The sequence below is a fragment of the Suncus etruscus genome, chromosome 15 (genome assembly GCF_024139225.1).
Source record: "Suncus etruscus isolate mSunEtr1 chromosome 15, mSunEtr1.pri.cur, whole genome shotgun sequence".
Taxonomy (NCBI): Eukaryota; Metazoa; Chordata; class Mammalia; order Eulipotyphla; family Soricidae; genus Suncus; species Suncus etruscus.
The window spans coordinates 80,603,809-80,627,179 of NC_064862.1; the positions used below are offsets into that span (position 1 = coordinate 80,603,809).

Below are 23,371 nucleotides of genomic sequence, written 5' to 3' on the forward strand. Positions count from 1 at the left end.
TATTAAGCTGAGAAGCTTCTCCTCCTCAAAGGAGAGTATACCCAGTATACAAGAGCCACCCACTGAGTGGGAGAAACTATTTACCCAATACCCATCAGATAAGGGGCTTATATCCAAAATATACAAGGCACTGTCAGAACTTTACAAGATAAAAACATCTAATCCCATCCAAAAATGGGGAGAAGAAATGAACAGACACTTTGATAAAAAAAGAAATACAAATGGCCAAAAGGCACATGAAAAAATGCTCCACATCACTAATCATCAGGGAGATGCAAATCAAAACAACTATGAGGTCCATCTCATGTCATAGAGATTGGCGTATGTCACAAGGAATGAGAACAAACAGTGCTGGCGGGGATGTGGAGAGAAAGGAAGTCTTATTCACTGATGGTAGGAATGCCTTCTAGTCCAATCTCTATGAAAAGTGATATGAAGATTTCTCCAAAAACTGGAAATTGAACTCTCATATGATACAACTATACCAATCCTAGGGATATGCCCTAGGAGCACAAAAATACAATACAAAAATTTCTTCCTCAGACTGATATTTATTGCCGCACTATTTGTAACAGTCAGACTCTGGAAACAACCAAGAAACCCTTCAACAGATAAATGACTAAGGAAACTGTGGTACATATACACAATGGAATATTATGCAGCCATCAGGAGAGATGAAGTCATGAAATTTTCCTATACATGGATGTATATGGAATTTATTATGCTGAGTGAAATAATTCAGAGGGAGAGAGATAGACTCAGAATAGTTTCACTCATCTATGGGTTTTAAGAAAAATGAAAGACATTTTTACAATAATTTTCAGAGACAAAAGAGAGGAGGGCTGGAAGGCCCAGCTCACGACATGAAGCTCACCAGAAAGAGTGATTAGTGCAGTTAGAAAAATAACTACATTGATAAATATCATAGCAATGTGAATGAATGAGGGAAGTAGAAAGCCTGTCTTGAGTACAGGTGGGGAGGAGGGAGATTTGGGACATTGGTGATGGGAATGTTGCACTGGTGAATGGGAGTGTTTTTTACATGACTGAATCCCAAGCACAATCATGTTTGTAATCCAGGTGTTTAAATAAAGATATTAATTAAAAAAAAAAAGAAAAAAAAAAGAGACCCGTACTATACCAAGGTAAACACAAAATGGACCTGGGAGCTAAGGTTGGAGATATGGGATGTTTTTTCGAAAATATGGTGCAGAGAGGTCAACACTGGTGTTAAAAATGGCCTTAATTTACTGTCACTATATGCCTGAAATACAACTATGAAAGACTTAAAAAAAAAAAGGATCAACTAGCAAGAAGAGATTAGTAATCCTCTGACAATGACTTAATGACTTCAATCATTTTAACAAATTTTCTTGTTTTTGTACTCTTTCCTCTTCCTTTTTTCTTTCTTTTCTTTTTTAAATTATGTTGTCCACACTTAAGACGAAACAAGTGTATTAAGAGTAACTATGTAATGCATGATATTTAATAAAAGTAATTTTTGTCTGTTAAAAAAACTTATCCAGACTTAATGAAAAAGATAGTTACTGGCAGTAATTTGGGCAGTGGGCGGGATGGGAAGAGGACTCTTTTGGTGCTGGAATATTGCTGTATCTTTGGTGGAGATGTAGTCATAAATACTAGTTATGTCTTGGAAATTCTACAGTTTCAAAAATAACTGATAAATCAGTCCAAAAGAAATTAAATTATGTATGTAGGTTTTATTATAAATGAGCATATATTTGAAGTTGCTGCTTCTTAAAAATTTAAACTGTTGTGGTTTACAAAGTTTTTCATAGTTTGAATTTCAGCCATACAATCTCTCCACTAGTGTCAACTTTTCTCTCAATCTTCCTAGAGTCCATCCCAGATTTTTTTGTGTGATATTTGTATCCATGGTGAAATTACTTGTCCATGATTTGTAACAAACATATTTTCCACAGGACTGTAATTGTTCAAATATATTCTACTTAAAATCTACTCCAGCTGTTTGTTTTTTTAAGTGTGTTTTATTTTCTATTTTGATGGCTGGGGGAATGGGAGATCACAATTGGCTTTTCCCATATTTATAACTATTTTTATAATTACCACCTATGTTGTCATTTCTTTTCCAAAGTAATTTTTTTAAAAGCATACTTTTCAAAATTTCCCTTAGAACAATTTTTGATCACTTGAAGTCATGCATGCTCCAGTTCATAATCCACTGTTTAAAGCATAGGGTCTTAGAAAATTACTCAACCTTTTTACATGTTACTCATCCTCAAAGAATAAATGGTCTCTCATATGTCACTGGTCCACATTAAATAATATAAAAATGGTGAAGCGTTTGAACACAATATTGTATTTGTGGGGATTGTTGTGTAGACTCTATTTAAATTAGATAGTGCAAGTCTTTGAAGTAAGGTGTTGTAGGGACTTAGCAGATCATAGATAATTACTTTTTTGTCAACGTGTTACACAGCCTTGGACAGGATATTTGTTAGAAAGAATCTTTTACTCTGAACTCATTCCTAAGGGAAGGAAAGATACAAATTAAGAGAAAATGTGACTGTCCATAGATTTCCCATCTGGGAAAAGAGTTTTCAAGCAAAGTTTCCATTTAAAAGTGATTCTTTCTCTCTCCCAAGAAATGAAGTTGTTAAGTGAGTAACCAGAGGAAACTTTTAATTGGGGGTTTTGAGAATTAGTCTCTTGGCTGGTCCCTGAGGGGGATAAATGCTCCTTATCTTTTCCCTTTGCTCCCAGCTCACTGACCTTTGAATGAGATGAATCACCTGCCTGTCACTCTGACCTTGTCCATTTGATTCTGTCACTGCTGCGACTTCTCTGCTCTTCAAAGGATGTGAGGACACGTATCATTCTAAACCTTCTGTGCAAGCAAGTGTTTGCCTGGGTCCATCCAGATGGTTCCTTGGGCAATGTTTTTGAGAGCTGAGTATAGGCAGGAGCTCATGATTCCAGGCACTCCAGAAGGTGAGTGGTTACCCCAAATCATTGTAGGTGGTGACATGGAAGAGGAATCCAAAATGTAAATGTCACAAAGCAATGAAGGCAGTGACAGGCATCTCTGAAATTAAACTCTATTGGTCATATGACTACCACTTATGATATTGCTTATTGATTTGAGAGAGATGTTATTTTTATTTTAAAATTATTTTAATTGAAGGGGCCGGAGTAATAGTAAGACTCTGCATACTGCTGACCTGGGTTCTATCATCATCACTCCATATGGTTTCCTGAGCCTGCCAGGACTAACTCCTGAGAGGAGAGCCCTGAGTAAGCCCTGAGTGTCACTAGGTGTGCCCTTCCAAACAAACAAAAATCCAAATAAAAGTTATTTTCTTTGAGGTAGCATTCTTTGTAACATTATGCTCAGGTGTGTATACAACAATCTGACATTTGTACCACATTCTGATCATGGCCTAACAAATATCGTCTGCATCCATCACTAACTTGTATTTGTGCATCATTTAGAAAAAACAGTTTTTCCTTAGGCACTTGCAGGTTCTTGTTACCAATTTTTACAACTTTTTCTTGGAACCACTATTTTAAGTACAAGAATTTCAAAGTTCAGTCAGTGGCTGTGTCATTAAAAATCTACAAGTAGACTTGTGCACATAGATTATATTGAATATTTCTTAATCACTTGGAAGTCTTTAAGCCTGCAGATACCCAGTATTTTGGGGAAATTTTAGTTTGACTTTATTTGTTACTTTACTGCCACCTCTCTGAATTATGACGATATAGCATCATGAACTTAATGTTGAAAAGTTTCACTTAGTCCAGAAGTTTTAGGAGTTGTGACCTAAAGAAATTATTTGATTAATTCTCAGAGACAAAAGAGAGGAGGGCTGGAAGTCCAGCTCACGACATGAAGCTCACCACAAAGAGTGTTGAGTGCAGTTAGAGAATTAACTACACTGAGAACTATCATAAGAATGTGAATGAATGAGGGAAGTAGAAAGCCTATCTGGAGTACAGGCGGGAAGTGGGGGTGGGGAGGAGGAAAATCTGGGACATTTGTGGTGGGAATGTTGCACTGGTGAAGGGGGGTGTTCTCTACATGAAACCCAACTACAATCATATTTGTAATCAAGCTGTTTAAATAAAAATACAAATTAAAAAATAAAGATCTCACCCTCAAAAAAAGATATTTGATCACTTTTCTAATTTCCCCCTTTAATTGATGTATTTGAAATCTAACTGTATGCATTTGTCTACTAATACCTCTTTCTTAAAAACAATCAAATTCTTTTAAATTTTAGTAATTTAATAAAAATATAGACATTTAATGAAAATTTAATAATTAAGTGATGTTATATATTTAAATTTGTCTACAGAATTTTATTTCTGTTATTTTAACTTTTATTTAGATTTTTAAATTTTAAATTTTATATGACATTATTTTGAATTTTATATATGAAATATGGACCTCTTAATTAACATAGTAATTCTCTATTTTCAAAATTCTTGGATTTATACTTTTATATATTGCTGCCTGCTTCTTTCATTTACTTATTTTCTAAGACTTTTTAAGTGACTCTGAATCTCTTCTAATAATTTAACTTCTTCATGGTTTAATTAAGGGAAAATATAGTATTACATATTTGGAAATGCAAATAATAAGAAATAAAATGGGAACCCCAAAGAATACAATGATATAAAATTCTATTTGGTATCTGTTTGGTATCTAGTCATTTAACATGATTTTCTCATTTTCTTTAAGCTGTTACTGTTTGAACAATGTGTCCTTTCCCTAGACATATAATTGATAAATTTGATAGTTCTGTATTTAAAAATAAGCATACTTACAGAAATCAAAAGGAGAATTCATGGTTTCTCTTCACAATTAACTTTAGGAACAGTGTAAACTCTTTGATGCTTACTAAACTTTTTCATGTGTATGGGAGAGACAATTCAGCATGCTGGGTGCTAATTCTCTACTACCAGTCTTAGTGAGTGCTATACGTTTTCAAACTCTTTAGTTCCATATACCTCAATACAGCAGAGGCAAAACTATCATCTAAGACCCAGAGTTGTGGTCAGTAATAAGTGAATTTATCTTGCTCAAGTTCATTAAACTATCTGTGATAAATATAGATGCAGAAGTCACTATGTTTAGATAAGAAGAGAATTGTCTTCTGTTCCAGCACCAGGAGTGGCAGGAAGATCAAGGCTATAATAGCCAGAGATTGTGGAGGGGGAAAAAGTCTTCCACACTTTTTTTTTAGGGGAAAATAAAGGTGAAGGCTGCAAGTAGCTCCAAGACATACAGAAAAGGTACTAAAAGAACACCCCCCAAAACAACCATTTTCATTCCATATGTTCCTCTTAACTGGCAGGGAGAGACCCAAGCTGTGGGGGGAGTCTAAGGAATTGCTTTTCCACCTAACAACTGTTTTTTATTTTTTATACATTCAGCTTATACCTAAAGTCAATCCCACAAAGACTAACTCGGACACAGATTACTTTGTTTTATCACATTTTTTTTATAAAACTAAGAAGAAAGGAAAAAAAGAAGGCTGGGGGCCAGGAGTCAAGTGGTCTCAGATGCATTGGTAGGGAAAATATAAGAACAGAACTAAATATCCAATCCAAAGTCAACAGCAACAGAATCAAGAGACCTAAACTTTAGCAATCTAAACTTAAATGGGCCTCTTATAATGGCAGGCCAATGGACAAAGGTTGGTGGTATAGGATGTATTCTGGGTTCACTGGTGGAGTGAGGTTGACACTGGTGGTTGGAATGACCCTGACTCACTGTATATCTGAAATTCATCTATGAAGGACCTTCTAGGCACAGTGGTTTCAATAAAACAAAAAGACCTAACCTATGAAGCATGACTTCCTGGCATCCACTATCTTGGTGAGGTCTGAGAATTACAAGGTGGTTTGTGAACATTCAAATAGTCAAATAAAAATCAGGAGATAGACATGGTACCCATCTTTTGAATGTATCAGGTGACCATCCATTATTTTATAGATTTTCCTTGTTCTGAATAAGGAGGCCAGGGTATCTGGACTTGGAGGATATTCTTTTCATTTTTAGTTTTTGTTTTTGTTTTTGGGCCACATTCAGTGACGCTCAGGGGTTACTCCTGGCTATGCACTTAGAAATTGCCCCTGACTTGGGGGGACTGTATGGGACACTAGGGGATAGAACCGCAGTCTGTCCTAGCTTAGCATATGCAAGGCAATTGCCCTACAGCTCCATTGCCACTGCTCCGGTCCTGGAGGATATTCTTTTCTTACAAAATCCTGAAATATAGTGAAGTAGACCATTTCCCTATGCTTTTCCACAGCAGAAAAACATCATTCAGGTTTCTTTCTACTTTTATACTATGCAAAAGATATTTTAAATAGTAAAATCTCAAAACATCAACATCACTTACCAAAGCCAAGTGAGAGGAATGCTGAATAAAAGAGTAGTGCACATTTGAATTTTAGTTCACATTTGCATGTTATTTTGAGGAAAATGTTTGAGCATATCTAGCATTGTTTTATTTTAGCCAATGACAGCAATTTAATGAAAAAGAGCTGGAGAGAGAAAAGGGAAGTGCTTCACAACTTAAAATTGTGTTGGATTGAACTATTCATATTTAGGGCACTTTGCTAACTTATTAAAGGGTTTGATGATGGGGCAGGAGATAACTCAGTGGTTAAGGTCCAGGTTGCCTATGTTTCTGGCTGGGGTTTGTCCTGAGCACCACAAGATCCCCCCAAGCATCACCGTGTGTAGCCCTTGGAGGTCTCTCGCACCATTACAGTAATACAGGGATCCCCAAAACTGTAGGGTTTGATCAGCATGTTGTCTTTGAAGTATCAATCTGATTAGTTAAAAATCACTAGTTAGGGGCCCAGGCCTCCTGATTGCTTCTTGGGAGGCTCAAAACTAGTTTGATGAAAATTTTTTTATGAGCAAAACAAAGTTTAGTTTGACTAGAACATTCCTAAGTTGCAACCTGAGTGCACAGTAGCCTTGTATGTGGCCTACCAGGGTTCTATTCCAGCATCCCATATGGTCTCCTGAGCCTGCCAGGAATAATTTCTGAAGGCAGAACCAGGAGAAACCCTGAGCATTGCTCATAGATCACTCCTGGTGGTGCTCAGGGAATGATCTGGGGTGCCAGGATTGAACCTTTGGATGTCACATACAAGGCAAAAATGTTCACCTGCTGTCCTATTACTCTGATTCCTGCTTTCATTTTATTTTAATAACATCTTTCATAGAGAAGAACCAGGATTTATATCAACACCATAGACTTGTGACAAACTTCATTCTATTTGTCTTCATAAAGTAGATAGATACGGAGATGATTTTAATGTTCTCAATAATAGCGAGCAGTGCCATTTTGTCAACTAACAATAGGCTATTACTTGAACTAAATATTGGACAATTCCCTTGACAGACTTATCATGTGGAAATTATGAATAATTTGCTGTTATTTCTACACTGCAAATGATCGACCAGTTGCAGTTTACTACCATTGACTTTATTTTCCTACTTAAATTTTTTTATTGATATCATTATGAATTACAAGTCCTTCATAGTTGGATTTTAGGCATAGTGACAGTGAAATAGGGCCATTCTCACCATTAGTGTTGACCTCCCTCCACCGAATTTCCCAGTGTGCATACCATACCTCCTCACTTAGCTCCCTGGCCTGCCAGTGTAACAAGTCCATTTCATTCATGTATTTATTTATGTATTTATTTATTTTTTGTCACATCTGATGGCACTCAGGGGTTACTACTGGCTCTGTGCTCAGAACTAGCAGGCACCGGGGACCTTATGGGATGCCAAGATTCAAACCACTCTCTGTCCTGGATAGTCTGTGTGCAAGACAAATGCCTTACTGCTTTACTATCTCTCCAGCCCCAACAGGTCCATTTTAAGTTTAGATTGTTATAGTTTGGGTCTCCTGCCATTGACTTTTTATAATTACTGATGGTGCTCTCATTAAAAATGGCATAAGTGGGACCGGAGAGATAGCATGGAGGTGGGGCATTTGCCTTGCATGCAGAAGGACAGTGGTTCGAATCCTGGCATCCCATGTGGTCCCCTGAGCCTGCCAGGAGTGATTTCTGAGCATAGAACCAGGAGTAGCCCCTGAGCACTGTCGGATGTGACCTCCCCCCAACCCCCCCAATATGTCATAAGTAATTCTGAATCTAGAGATGACAGATGGCTTTGAATTAAAAACCATGTCATTGGAATACGTATATTAATAAAAAGTAATGGCCAAGAAATAGAGAGATAGTATAGCAGTTAAGGCATTTACCTTGAACACAGCTGGTCCGGGTTCAATCCATGGCATTGCATATGATCTCTTGAGCACTTCCAGGAGTGATTAACCTCTTAGCACTTCTGAGTATAGACTCCAAACAAACAAACAAACAAACAAACAAACAACAAAGGCCAGAGCAGTTCTGTTTTGCTCTCTACTCCTATTTTCGTGTTTATAATTTATTTTATTTATTTGTGTGTTCTTTCTTCCAACTATCTCTGAAGCTCCTATGGTTTCTACTATTCTTGCAGGTGTCTCTGAGAGAGGGAGACACAGGAATCCTCATTAAGCTGAAGTGCTGGATGGCAGTGTACACAGGTAATACGTGTGCTGTGTCCATTCTTGATAGATGCTCTGGCTTAAGAAAACATGGAGATAATGGAACCATGAAAGAGACAACTGCTGTCCTCTTCCACACAGAGGTTCAAAGTTATTCTGCATGCTGTAGTTGTTGCAGGAACCACACCAGAAAAATGACAAATAGCATCTCAATTAATAGTTTACCTTTTTTATGCTTTGTTTATGGGCCACACCTAGTGGCCCTAAGTTCATTCTGAACTTAGGATTCACTCTTGGTTGTGTTCAGGGGACCATATAGGGTGCCAGGGATTGAACCTGGGTCAGCTATTAACAAGGTAAGGGCTGTATGCATTGTAGTATCTCACCAGCCCTGAATTTGCTTACCATCTTATCTCAAGTAGGAGATGGATGTGTTTTCAAATGAGACAGGTTACATTTTTAGGGTCACTCAGGTCATTCATTATGGTCCAAAATTTTATTCTAGGAAATCTGCCTCCACTTTCTTTTTTGTTTGTTTGTTTTTGTGGTTTTTGGGTCACACCCGGCAGTGCTCAGGGGTTTTTCCTGGCTCCGTGCTCAGAAATTTCTCCTGGCAGGCACGGGGGACCATATGGGACATCGGAATTTGAACCGATGACCTTCTGCATGAAAGGTAAACGCCTTACCTCCATGCTATCTCTCCAGCCCCTCCACTTTCTTTTTTTCTAACTTCTAGCTCAGCACTGTACTTTGGGAACATTATAGATTCAAATAGATGTCAAGTGGAAGCACAATAATTGGAAAAATAATATTTTTTCAGAGATAGAGAGAGAAAGAGAGAGAAAAATGTCCTAGAGGCAGGCATGGAAAGGGAGAGGGTAATTGAGGACATTGATGTTGGAAAATGTGCACTCTTGAAAGGTGTATATTGTATGATTGAAACTCAATCAAGAACAAATTTGCAATCCATAGAACCAAGAACAACTAATTGTATTTTGAACAACCTTGTAATCACAGTGTTTAAATAATGTTATTAATTACAAATAAAACATTTCTCATCTATAATACCCTATGAGGTATAATTTTTAATCTTGCAAAAGAAGATGACAAGAGATGATATTTTAAAAAGAAATAAATGAGGAACATGAAAATAAAGTGTGACATCATCTAGAAAGAGAATTCCTCCTAGAATTAAGATTATTTGGAATGGAGGAGGTGGTTGGAGAAAAAGACAAAAGAGTGGGTAAATTGCATGTAACTGACTAAGAATTATCCCTGGAATGCCATATTTTTTCCTGACCTATCAGAAATGATAGCTATGCACAGAGAAAGGAGTAAGCCCTGAGCACTGAAACCCGAAACGAACAGGACTTTTTTTCCCACTATTTAAGGAATTTTTATTAAAGTAAGAATATTGCCATGAGTAACTCCTGATCATGGTCAGATGTGGTCTCCAAAAACAATGCTAAAACCAAACCAAACCACAACAGCCCTCCTCAGAAAACAACCGTCCAGAGACTCTGTGTGTGTGTGTGTGTGTGTGTGTGTGTGTGTGTGTGTGAAAGTGGATGTACAACAAATAAGACTATTTGGGATGAAAAGTTATGACTTGGTCTTGTAGTTGTTAAGGCAATAGGGTTAATGTCTCTGTTTTTGTGGTACAAATTTATTGCCCAAGACTCTTCCATTAAACTCAGAGGTACAGACAAAATCAAGGACAAAATTCAAACCCCTTTTTGGATGCTGTCTAATTTCTCTGCTTACCTCAGATAAGTGAGCTCATTTGTTTCTTTTCCTTTTTCCACACTATTTTTTATCTTTTAAATTGGGGCTTCCACCTTTTTCATATAACCTTGGGATATAGATTACTTTATTTTACCACATATTCCCACATTTTTCTATAAAGCTAAGAAGAAAGGGACAAAGAAAGGCTGGAGGACAGTGCATTGGTGGGGAAATAAATAAGGACAGAACTAAGTATCCAATCCAAAGTCAATGATAATAGAATCAAGGGAACTAAACATTAACAATGTAAACTTTTTTTTCATTTGTTTGTTTGTTTTTGGGCCACACCCGGCGGTGCTCAGGGGTTACTCCTGGCTATCTGCTCAGAAATAGCTCCTGGCAGGCACGGGGGACCATATGGGACACCGGTATTCGAACCAACCACCTTTGGTCCTGGATCGGCTGCTTGCAAGGCAAACGCCGCTGTGCTATCTCTCCAGGCCCAACAATGTAAACTTAAAGGGGCCTGTTATACTGGTAGCCAGGGGATCAAAGAACGGTGGTATAGGATGCACTCTGGGTCCATTAGTGGAGGGAAGTTGACAGTAGTGGTGAGATGGACCCTATTTCATTGTATATCTGAAATTTAACTATGAAGGATTCTGTAGATCACAATTGTCTCAATAAAATAAAATTAAAAAACAAAACAAGAACAACAACCCCACCGCAAAAGAATAAATGACAAAGCAACCAAATCTTCTTTAAAATGGCAACAAATTTGGTCATTGTAAAGGGTTATGTTAACTTCAGTAGACTGAACTTTTCTATCAAAAGGCATAGAGAGGCTGAATAAATAAACTATTCAAGTGTCAGGTGCTTACAAGAGGCATCCTTAATATTATATAGCTAATCATACAGGCTAATATAAATTAAAAAAAGCAGGGACAGTCATACTTGAATTAGATGAAAGAGTTTAAGCTAAATACAGTAGTGAGAGAATGACATGAACATTAAGAGATCACTATATCAAGAGGACTTAAATCTTTAATATTCACTGTGGAAATGAAAGGGAAGAAAAGTTTATGAGCAGCTGGATCTGAGGAGACACAGTAACAACAATACAATTGTAGTGGAGACTTTAACACCCTCTTCATTAGACAGATATGGAACTAGAGTCCTAAACAAGGAGTGGAAAACAGGGATTAACAGACATACACAGGGCCCTCAACCTCCAAATTTGATTACACAATCTTCTTTATTTTATACAGACCATCTCCAGGATAGAGATGGTCTTGCTGGAGTACAATTTGAGAATGAATAAAGTGAAAAAAAAAATAGAAATGAAAATAAAAATGACAATGAGATATAATGACGCACCTGTAAAAATAGTATATACTTAAGCTACTATAGGGTGGGCACTAGTATATTCAGTAGGACATTTGCCTTGCACATTGTCAACCCGGATTTAATCTCCAGTACCCCATTTGGTACCTTGAGCCTGTCAGAACTTATCCTGAGTATAGACCTAGGAGTAAGTTCTGGGTGTGACTCAAGTACCAAAAATTAAAAAAGGCTATAAACAACCAATGTTAAAAAATATGTGGTGAAAAAGATTCTCTTTCATAGTTGATGGAAATGGCATTTGATTAGCCATTATGGAAAACACTATGGAAAAATTTTAGAAATGTCAGAACAAAACTTTGATATGACTCAGCAATCCCACTTCTTGTGATCTATTCCAAGACACAAATATATTAATTAAATATATGTGCAGTTATGTTCATTGCAGCACCGAGCACAATAGCTAGGATATAGAAACTAATCCTAAATTTTTATAAACATTATTTTATTGATAGATGACAGTCTAAGAGCAGAAAAATTAAAATTCAAAAGCTAAAATTTAGTCTAAGATCTTCAAGAGTGAACCAGTGACTCAAAGGAACAGGTGAGTTTTCTCAATTGTCCACTTTCTTCATCTGTATCTACTAAGAGGCCCTCAGAGACTGGGTTGATAATAAAAATTACTTTAATCATTATTTTTACTCTCATTGTACTGATTTCTCAAGGCCATGGATATTAATAAGGAATAAGTCCACAGATCTGGAGGATATTTACCAGTGTGGCTCATACCTGTATACCCATTTTACCATCACCCCCCCCATTCAAGGTTTATACCTACTCTGTTTTCCTACTCATCCTGAGCACAGAGATTCATCTCTAATTACTTACTAGGAAAAAGAAAGTCATGGGCTCCAACCCCAAGCATAAGTCAGAAAAGACCCAGCAGAGAATGTGAGAGAGTATGTGCAAGACACTTCTTCTGACACTTATCTTCTCAATGAGAGAAGAGGAGCACACATCACAAAGAACAAGAATAACTAGTGCTGCATGGATGTGGGGAGAAAGGGATTCTCATTCACTGCTGCTGTGAATGGCATTGTCTAGTTCAAACTTTCTGGAAAACAATTTGGACATTCCTCAAAAAATTGAGAAAATTGAAATTCCATATGATCTTGCAATACCACTCCTAGAGATATACCCTAGGAACACAGAAACACAATACTAAAATGTCCTATACACTCCTATGATCATTGCAGCTCTATTTACAATCGCCAGAATCTGGAAACAACCCAGGTTCCTGACAACAGATGAGTGGCTGAAGAAACTATGGTACATCTATGCAATGGAATACTATGTAACTGTTAGGAAAATGAATTTATGAAGTTTGCTTATACATAGATGGACATCGAGCTTATGCCGAGTGAAATAAGTCAGTGGGAGAACGGTTGACATAGAATTATCTTGGGATATAAGAAATAATATAATACTATCCAGAGACAATAGAGATGAGGATCAGGAGCGCCTGGTTTTCATGGTAGGAAGCTTTCTACAAGGAGTGGTGAATACAGTTAGAGTAGAGAAGGATCTATTATGACAATGATAGTTGAAAATGATCACTCTGGACAAGAACTGGGCTCTGAAAGGGGACAAAGTGACATGTATGGCACTAGTTCATAAACAATAATGCAAACCACAGTGTCCAATAAGGAAAGAGAGAGTGCTCGCTTCGGCAGCACATATACTAAAATTGGAATGATACAGAGAAGATTAGCATGGCCCCTACACAAGGATGAGATGCAAATTCATGAAGTGTTCCATATTTAGAGAGAGAGAGAGAGAGAGAGAGAGAGAGAGAGAGAGAGAGAGAGAGAGAGAGAGAGAGAGAAGTAAAATGTTTGTACCAGAGGCAGAAGGCAGAGAGGAAGGGTGGGCTAGAGGGAAATGGGACATTGATGGTGGGTGGGAAATGTGCACTAAACTGCAAATCAAAGTGTTTCAAAGGAAGAGAAAGAACTAAATGGAGAGAGAGAGTGAGAGTTAGAAGAAAAATGTATGCCCCAGATACAGAAAGGGGAGACTGCATCGAGGAGAGTGAAAGGGAAACTGGGGACATTGGTGATAGAAAATGTGCACTGATGAAGATTATTGTACATTGTCTGACTGTAACTCAACATGAACTACTTTATCTGTGAAAAAAAAACTGTATTATGAAAACCCTGTAACCACAGTGTTTAAATTAAAAAAAAAAGAAAGAAAACATGCTCATTCATGTCAATGGAAACCCCTGACTCCATTGCAATCACTTTTATTGTGGTTATGGAATTGTTCCTCTCATTAACCCCCTAATCATTTGCTCAGGCATAATACAGATAGAATTAAACTCAGTAGAGGCCTTGGAGTCACAGTATACCTTTGCTTAGAAAGCCATCACTGGCAGGATACTAGCAAATAAAAAGCATTTCATTCTTATGTCATGTACACCATCCACATAGTAGAAATGAAGCCAGTATTTTAGGAGAACAAATGAACAAGTATAATTCAATTCTGCATTGGACCAACCTTGGAGCCCACAATGTTCTTTAGTGATGAGTCCAGGAACTCTTCACTGACAAGAGATTGCTCGGCTGAGGAGCCTCCCTAAAGCCCCTTTGACATCCCTGTTTCTCAGACTGTAGATGAAGGGGTTCAGCATGGGGGTGACCACCGTATACATCACAGAGGCAATTGCATTTTTCTCAGAAACACGAGTGGCTGTAGAACTCAGGTAGACACCCAGGCCTGTGCCATAGAACAAGGAGACCACATAGAGGTGAGAACTGCAGGTGGAGAAGGCTTTGTACTTGCCCTTACTGGAGGACATGCGTACTAAGGAGGAGATGATCTGAGAGTAAGAATACAGAATTCCACTAAGAGGAATCATCACCAGTAAGGCAACGGACACATACATGGCAGCATGATCTATGAAGGTGTCTGAGCAGGCTGCTTTGAGCACCTGAGCTAGTTCACAGAAGAAATGTGGGATTTCAGTGTCCATGCAGAAAGTCAGTCGTGCCATCAGAAGTATATGAAACAGGTCAACTAAGGAAATGACAAGCCAACTCGAAAGAACCAGCAGTCCACAAAGCTGAGGGTTCATGATGACTGTGTAGTGCAGGGGGTGGCAGATGGCCACAAAGCGGTCATAGGCCATCACGGTCAAGAGACAATTGTCCATTCCAGCAAATACCATGAAAAAGTAGACCTGAGTGAGGCAGCCGATGTAGGAGATGGTTTTGCTCTGAGTCTGAATGTTCACCAGCATCTTGGGGATGGTGGTGGAGATGAAGCAGATGTCCACAAATGACAGGTTGGAGAGGAAGAAGTACATGGGGGTGTGAAGGTGAGGATCAGATATGCTGGCCAGGATGATGAGCAGGTTCCCCAGAACAGTGACCAGATACATGGACAGGAACATGCAAAAGAGGACAGGTTGCATGTCCAGATCTTCGGAGAGTCCCAGGAGTAGAAACTGTGATGCTTCTGTCTGGTTTTCTGCTTCCATGGAATTTGGATATCTGCCAGGGAAGACAATAAACCCACAGCCGATGTGTGGTCAATTATCTCCTGCGCTACTCTTTACCCTTTCAGTCATCATTGCATTGGCATGTTCTACCCACTATTTTGTTTTTCTTTGAGACATTTAGTTACTCAGTCAATTGTCAGCCTATTTCCAGTGTATGCTATTTCACAGTATACAATTCTACAGATTTCTTCACCTGAGTGAAATTTCTTAATCTCCTAGTCATTGGCTCTAATTCTATTCATCTACAGAGCTACCCATTTTCTAGATTAATTAAAGACATTTAAAGTATTCCCCCTTAATATTTCTCTAAATATCTTTTTTTTATAAATTTAATTTTATTTTGCTGAAAGCATTGTTATTTACAAAGATCTTTCTTGTTGAGTTTCAGACACAATGAATCAGGGTCACATCCACTGCTAATATTAACCTCCTTCCACCAGAGTATATCTGAACCACCACCCTTTGTTCCTCAGTCTGCCAGTATAATAGGCCCAGTTAAAGTTTAAGTGTGAGAGTCTGGATCTCTTGATTTTATTGTTATTGACTTTGGGTCTCTTGATTTCATCGTTATTGACTTTGGCTTGGATATTTGGTTATGTCTTGAGACCACTCAGGTTATGCACCTGAGACCACTTGCCTCCTAGCCCCCATCCTTTCATATTTGTGATAACTCAAAAATAGTGAAGACAAAGGTTTATCAATAACACATATCAACCCAGAATCTAGTATTTGTGTTGACATGATATTTAACTCTCATGTCTTCTATGTATTTTGTCCCTAAAAATGGAGTTATTATTCCTACCTTCTTTGTGGTATCAAAAATTCCTTTGAGCATAGTAGGAACTCATAATTGATAGATAACAGTAACCCTGTTTTTATTCATTAATGACAACTCCGAATGGATAACTCTTCCAAAGCACAGTGTTGAACTAGGAGTTAGAAAGAGGAATCCCGAGCTAGAATAGAAATTTGGATCACAATGAACTATCTGTGAAAATATCCTGATAACTATTCCAAGACTTTAAGCAATCTCAGCCACAGATCTTTACCTCTCTGATAGCAGATGAACTCTATACTCGATATGCTATGGCAAGTGAATTAAATGAGATATTGCATATTATTTTTCTGCTGTGGTTTGTGGAATGACCGCATAAAACTTAATAACTATGCAATTCCATTGAGATAAGAAAACAGTTATCTCTTACATGGCTCCCTTTTAGGATTTCCTTAAACCAGGGCATCTGTCAAGGATGAAGTATGACAGTACAGACACAGCACATGTATTACCTGCATGTACTACCTACCATGTAGCACTTGAGCTTAACAAAAATCCCTGTGGTTCCCTGTCTCTGTGATGGTCTGCAAGGCAGATGCTTTCAAGAAGAGGAGAGAGTGCACATACTACATGGTGAAGTGGGAGAAAGAAGAAAAAGCAGATATTAAAAGAAAAGCTTTTGGGAGAGCATGTGTTCATATGTAAATGTGTACATGATGGTGAGCTGTATGATAAAAGAGGGTTGAGGAAAAGATGAATGACTTACTGATACAATATTCACAATTAAATAAATAAACATAAATTATTTCCAGGTACATGTAGTACATGGCTGATTTTCATACATTTTAATTTTTGATATGGAGATATATGTAGTCATGACCAAATGATACAGGTTTCCCCAAGCCATAGTAATCTTGTGTTTTAGTTTTGGACCACACTCAGTGACATTCGGGACTTACTCTTGGTTTTGTGCTCATGGATCACTTTTGGCAGTGTTGGGGTACCACGTGTGGTGCTGGTGGTTAACCCCAGGTCTGGCTTGTGCAGGGCAAATGCCTACCTGCTGTACTATCATTCTGGCCTAGAATTATTTATTTTTAAATATTCCTTCAGAGGAGCAAGGTTGGTCCTGCCATTAAAAGTACTGTTATGACTCACATTAATGTGGATTGGATTGTGCTCCATTCCTTCTAAACTTTATAACCGTGAAAAGGTGCATTTGCTCTCTAAGTTTTGGGAAGACATAATGAAACAGAGCCATCATGAATGCATAGAACTTAACACACAATAGCTGTTCAGTGAAGGGCAATTATTAATTTTGATTTATTTAGTCACATGAATTTCAGTTTAGAGCCATCTCTAGACTCAGAATTATTTTTTTAATGACCCTGTGTGATGAAACAACCAACCATGGTCAGTAGTAAATTACAACTAATTATTCCTCATTAGAAATGCCAGCTTACCATCCTTGCTTTCCACAGGGTATTCTTTTGTCAGCAAACACAGTTATGAGACATTTCCAATTTAACTGGTTTCTGATTGTTATTTGGCAAGGTGATGTTGCTCAATTATTCATAATCTTAAAACTTCCATCTTTCTTTACCTGATGAAAACACATAAAATGAGTCTATGGCTATGGTTAAAACAATGAACCTTGTTGAACAGAATGAAATTGTTGCGCACAGTACCTTTGACAAAGGGCTAGTTTTTGAGCTATGGAAGTTGCTCACAAAACTCAACAACAATGGAAGAACCCATCCAAAAGTGTTGAGAGAACTGAAAAGTCATGTACTTAAAAACATACAGGTGACCAATAGGTATTTGGAAAAAACGTTCACCATCATTGATTAATATACAAATTAAAATGACAATGAGATATCATTTCACAAGAGATAGAATGACTTATATCAAAAATTTTGGAAACAACTAGTGCTGGTGGAGATGTGATGAGAAGGAAACATTCATAGACCATCACAAGAAAAATGATCCGATTGAATTTCTGGAAAATGGTAAGAAGTCTCTCAAGCAATTATAATAGAATTCCCATTCTGGGCATCTGTCCAAATACCCCCCCCCACACACACAAAGAATTCAAAAGAACAGCGCACAGTTTTGTTCATTGCAGTGTTATGTAAAATAGCCAGAACAGAGACAAACCAGATAAGTGGACAAAAAATTTGTGAGCTATATGCACAATGAGACTATGAGGAAAGATTGATTTTTTCCTTTGGCTACAATTGAAATGGAAAGACTATGGTGTGTTAAGGTAAATAAAACAAAGACATAAGGACATATGCTGGGTAATCTTGCTCATATTGGTATATAAAGAAACAAAGAAAGGGAAGGGTCAACGAGCAACAAAAGAAAACTCATGGACTCTGATGACAGAACTGAGGTTACCAAGGCAGGAGAGGTAGTGTTGGGACAAGGAGAGGTGTTGTGCTGTTATCAGAATCATGGAAATTATATCATTTCATCACTATAGAGGTGATTTATAAGGATAATGGTGAAGGATCTTGAGCATTTTGTTAATTGTAGCAGAGCAGTAACTTTGTACACTGGAAGCATCAGCATTAGCTCTATTGCAACTATGTTACTTCAATGATTTCAAGAGTCTTTTTTGTTTGTTTGTTTGCTTGTTTGTTTTTTTTGGGGGGAACACCTGGCAGTGCTCAGGGGTTACTAATGGCTCTGTGCTCAGAAATTGCTCCTGGCAGGCTTGGGGAACCATGTAGGATGCCAGGATTCAAACCACCATCAGTGCTGGATTGGCTGCATGCAAGGTAAACACACTACTGCTGTGTTATCTCTCCGACCCCCAATCACAAGAGTCTTAAATTAAAACAAGAAAATTTGGGGGAGGAGAAATATAGTTATGGTATAACATGATAGAAAATTTCATGTGTGTATAAATGAAGTAGCAGTTATTAAATAGTACCTATTATATTGCTCTTGATGACATTATTAAAATCACTTAACAAAGTAAAAGAAAACGTGTTAATACATACTAAAGGTAGGAAAAAGTAAAGTGATAAATGGAATTATTTGAGTTACCTGGCTTTAAGAACATGTGACACAATAAAACTTTTGTATGCATTAGTTTACTGATGCTGTAAGACAATATAACACAAAGAGCTAAAAGAAAAATTACAAAAAAGAAAATGGCAATGGAGTTTCCAGAAAGAAGTAATCAGTTAAAGAGTTGAAGTCTTTCCTGGCTAAGAAACATAATGAAGCACTACAGCAAATGTATAGTGGGGATCTTGGATTACATGTTGTTGACCCAGGTTCCATCCATGGGAGAAACGTACATACAGATTCATAAATGCACATACATAAAAGCATGTCAAAAAAGATAAAACACTGAAAAAAATTTAAAATTATGTGTAAGTAAAAAGCTACAGAGCAGAGGGAGTTTACAATAAAAGGGACATTACTGTAAGAACATACACACATTTAAAGACTATTTCTCTAGATAATGCATAATTCAAAGGGGGAGGTGGTATAATGATGATTGAAAATTCACTTTGACAGAGATTATGACATCAACACTTCTTGTGCCAAATATTGGGAATTTTGTTATTAAGCAATGTTACCTCAATAAAATTACTTAAAACAAAAAATAACTCCTTTCAACCAATAACATAATGCCATATGAAGCTGAAGAGATTGGAGCTGAAGAGATAGTACAGTAGGGATGGCCTTGTCTTGCACGAGGCTGATCCAGACTCAATTGCTGGCGCTCCATATAGTCCCCTGAACACCACCAGGCAATATTCCTGAGAACAGAGCCAGTTGAAAGTCCCAAGCACCACTGGGTGTTCTCCTTCAACACTCCCCCACAAAATACCAAAAAAAGAAAAATAATATCTCCTATAAAGTAAATCAGTAATATTATACTGTATTTAAGTGGAAGTCGATAAAGCAATAAATTGTATATTAGAAATGTCACCCAGCAATAATCACTGTCTTATGAAATCTACATTCTGAAGTCCTCTTCGATGCCACAAACCTAAAATATTTGGGGATTATTACCAATGACCACTCACCTCCTGGAATGCCTGAGTTCTTTTTGCATGTGCTCCTACCTACAGTCATTTTTTAAAAAAGAATGAAATACTCAGCCCAAGGAACTATATGGATGGTCTGGGGTAACCATCTGCTTGTACCAAGGGATGGAAGGATGAGAGCAAGATGAAAGCAAATGCAGAGATGTCACATTAGTGGTGGAATCAAATCAGTGGGATCAGAGAAAACATGTCTTCTTTGTAGGTCAGTGATCTGGGAATAAATATAGACAAGGATCATTTATCTCAATAGGCAGATCCAGGGGCTAATTCTCCAAGGGGCTAATTTCCAATTAAAAAGTATTCATCTATTTCTGAACAAATTAGTTTCTTGGGAGAAAAAAATCACCATAAAATGGAAATACTTGACTCCATATGTGTTGTCATACACATGTAAAATCATGCAAAACACATGTAAAATCATGAAAGGCAGAAAAAATTTACAGAGTTAATTAGCACAAGTAACTCTGGCTAGTAAAAGTGGCAGGGAAAGCAGCAGAAGAAGCAGTTTGGCAGATTCAGATAAGACCGAAGAAGCTATTCAACAACCCATGGCTGAAAATAAAATTTCTCTGTGACTCTCTGATTTCTTGTGTGAAACTGCAAGCTGAGACCCCACCCACCCCGAATTACCCTCACAGCAATATGAGAAATTTGTGTGCCTGCCACAATAATTTTCTTAAATTTGGGACTTTCCCCCAGGTATGAAGGATTCTCTCTAAAAAATATTAGTGATTAAGTTACTTGTTCCTTGACAATCATAGGTAATATAATGGCAATTGCTGTTGGCCTGCTAAGTTTCCGAGGTACCTTATAATAAAGACTTGCTAGAGCATATTTAAATATAATTACATGCAACAATATACTACATATCAAACTCGCCATCATTTTTAGCCTATGTAAGATTTATAGCAATCCATGACATGCCATATAATTTCTAATTTAAAGGTGACTTAATAGAAAGTTCTATACTTTGTTGTTGTTGTTGTTGTTGTTGTTTTGGGCCACACCTGGTTACTACTGGCTATATGCTCAGAAATCGTTCCTGGCTTGGGGGACCATATAGGATGCCAGGGAACGAACCACGGTCAGTCCTAGGTTAGCATATGCAAGGAAAATGCCCTACCACTTGAACCACCACTCCTGCCCCTAAATTCTATACTTTAAGTGATATTTTGAGTTGAGCCATGCACCTCAACTCAAGATTTCTCTAAAAGCTGAAAATTAAACTCCCATTTAAATCAGCTATACCACTCCTAGGGATATAACCTAGGAACACAAAAATGCAATACAAAAATCCCTTCCTTACACCTATATTCATTGCAGCACTATTTACAATAGCCAGACTCTGTAAACAACCAAGATGCCCTTCAACAGATGAATGGCTAAAGAGACTGTGGTATGTATACACAATGGAGTATTATGAAGCTGTCAGGAGAGATGAAGTCGTGAAATTTTCCTATACATGGATGTACATGGAATATATCATGTTGAGTGAAATAAGTCAGAGGGAGAGAGATGCAGAATAATCTTACTCATCTATGGGTTTTAAGAAAAATGAAAGACATTCTTGCAATAATTTTCAGAGACAAAAGTGATGAGTGCAATTAGAGAAATAACTACATTGAGAATCATCATAATAATGTGAATAAATGAGGGAAGTAGAAAGCCTGTCTAGAGTACAGGCAGGGGTGGGGTGGGGAGGAGCAAGATTTGGGACATTGGTAATGGGAATGTTGCACTGCTGAAGGGAGGTGTTCTTTACATGACTGAAACCCAAACCACAATCATGTTTGTAATCATGGTGTTTAAATAAATATATTAAAAAAAGAAATAATTATATTATGTTGTATCAAATAAGTTGAAATTTTTATTAACCGAAGTTAAAAAAATTGTACAGCAATCAATAACCACAAAAGAAATTTTATTAATTCATTTTCTGAGAATTCTACTTGCTATTTCTTTAAGATACCTTGGAGCAAGAAATGTGAAATAAATTTGTTAGGTGCCTGCTAAGGTTGGGGGGGGTAGACTGGGAGATGGAAGGGAAATTGGGTACATTGTTCGAGGGAAGGTCATATTGGTGGTAGGACTGGAACATTATATGCCTGAACAACTATTATGAATAACTTTGTAAGGTACAGTGTTGTTTTTTTTTTGCTTTTTTGTTCCCCCCAAGGTAGTGTTTTAAGAAATATAAATTAAAAAAGAAAATTCATACTTGAACGGCTACACGTATCTGTGGATTTTAAGTTAGCTACAAATGATAAGCATATAATTTGCTTATCTAAATCTAAAAATCACAATCTGTAAAAAGACTGGTGACTACAAAAGTGACAACAAAAGTGTATGACAAACCTTACATGGACATCAACTTCTTAGTTGACTTAGCATTGGTTACTATGCTCATAAATCCAAGGGTCTACCTTAATACCTCCTTTTATGGGACTAAGACTCCCACCATACACTAAAGTTCCAGTGTCATCAAAGTACCCAAAAGGCCTCCATTTTCCCCATCAATCCTGGTTCTCTCCATCCAGTAACTGTTATTTATTTCAGCCCATGCAAAAGGAAATGTTTGCCAACTTATGATGAATTTGTGTATCTTGTCTTCTAGGCATCTGATTGTTCCCCCTGTGCCATTGTATTAATTTTTCCCTCTGTTGTGCTTTTCAGTTCTCCTACTGGGCTCTACAGATTGGTAATCTGTGATCAGAGTTTTCTCTCTTTTTTCTCTTTCCTTGCTGGAAATCTCATCTATTGTCTTCTTCATTCAGTGACTCATCATTTGAAATCCTCATCTGGGAGACAAGAGAGCTCTCAAGGGTTTGGGGTCCTTCCAAGGCATTTGTTACTGACCATCAGAGCAGGTGGATACCCCACTTCTTTACTGTGCCACTGTATAGTACTAGAAGGGCTCAGTGACAGAGTGTGGAGAAGCAGACCCAAGCAAGGGAACACAGCGGACAGAATTCAGCTGCATTTTTCACACCAGGGTCACATATAATTGCAGCGAATGCTATAGAGGCAAGACTAGGCTATCTTATGCTGAAAGCAGGCAGGCAGCACAGGGACAGGCCCAAGTCATCATAGCCTGGTCCAGGCATGGGAGGACAGGGCAGGTAACATGGACCTGGGTCAAAGGAGAGGTCTGGACATTAGGGAGAGAACCAGCACATCTCTTTAAATTGTACCATATGCTCTAACTTTTTAAGTTTTTGAGTTTTGTCTTTGATATACTACTCAAGAACCCACAAACTCAGGAATGAGGTAGCAGAGATAAGTGAAACCTGCATAGATGAAAGATGTTGATATTCTTCCCATATTATCTCCT

At 37.6% G+C, this 23,371-nt stretch overlaps 1 protein-coding gene and 1 non-coding gene across 2 annotated transcripts; one reads left to right on the top strand and one right to left on the bottom strand.

Moving 5' to 3' along the window:
* Nucleotides 1-13,350: 13,350 nt before the first annotated feature.
* On the top strand, nt 13,351-13,457 carry LOC126031650 (U6 spliceosomal RNA). The gene has a single exon (XR_007503482.1). It is a non-coding gene; the product is annotated as a U6 spliceosomal RNA (small nuclear RNA).
* Nucleotides 13,458-14,235: 778 nt separating this feature from the next.
* Nucleotides 14,236-15,177, bottom strand: LOC126030000 (olfactory receptor 7D4-like). The gene has a single exon (XM_049788216.1). The coding sequence runs from the start codon at nt 15,172-15,174 to the stop codon at nt 14,236-14,238; it is 939 nt and encodes a 312-aa protein (XP_049644173.1). The 5' UTR covers nt 15,175-15,177.
* Nucleotides 15,178-23,371: the final 8,194 nt, after the last annotated feature.

What these genes read in the sequence shown, in the direction of transcription:
- LOC126030000 (XM_049788216.1), bottom strand. Translation starts at nt 15,174, where the DNA reads ATGGAAGCAGAAAACCAGACAGAAGCATCACAGTTTCTACTCCTGGGA.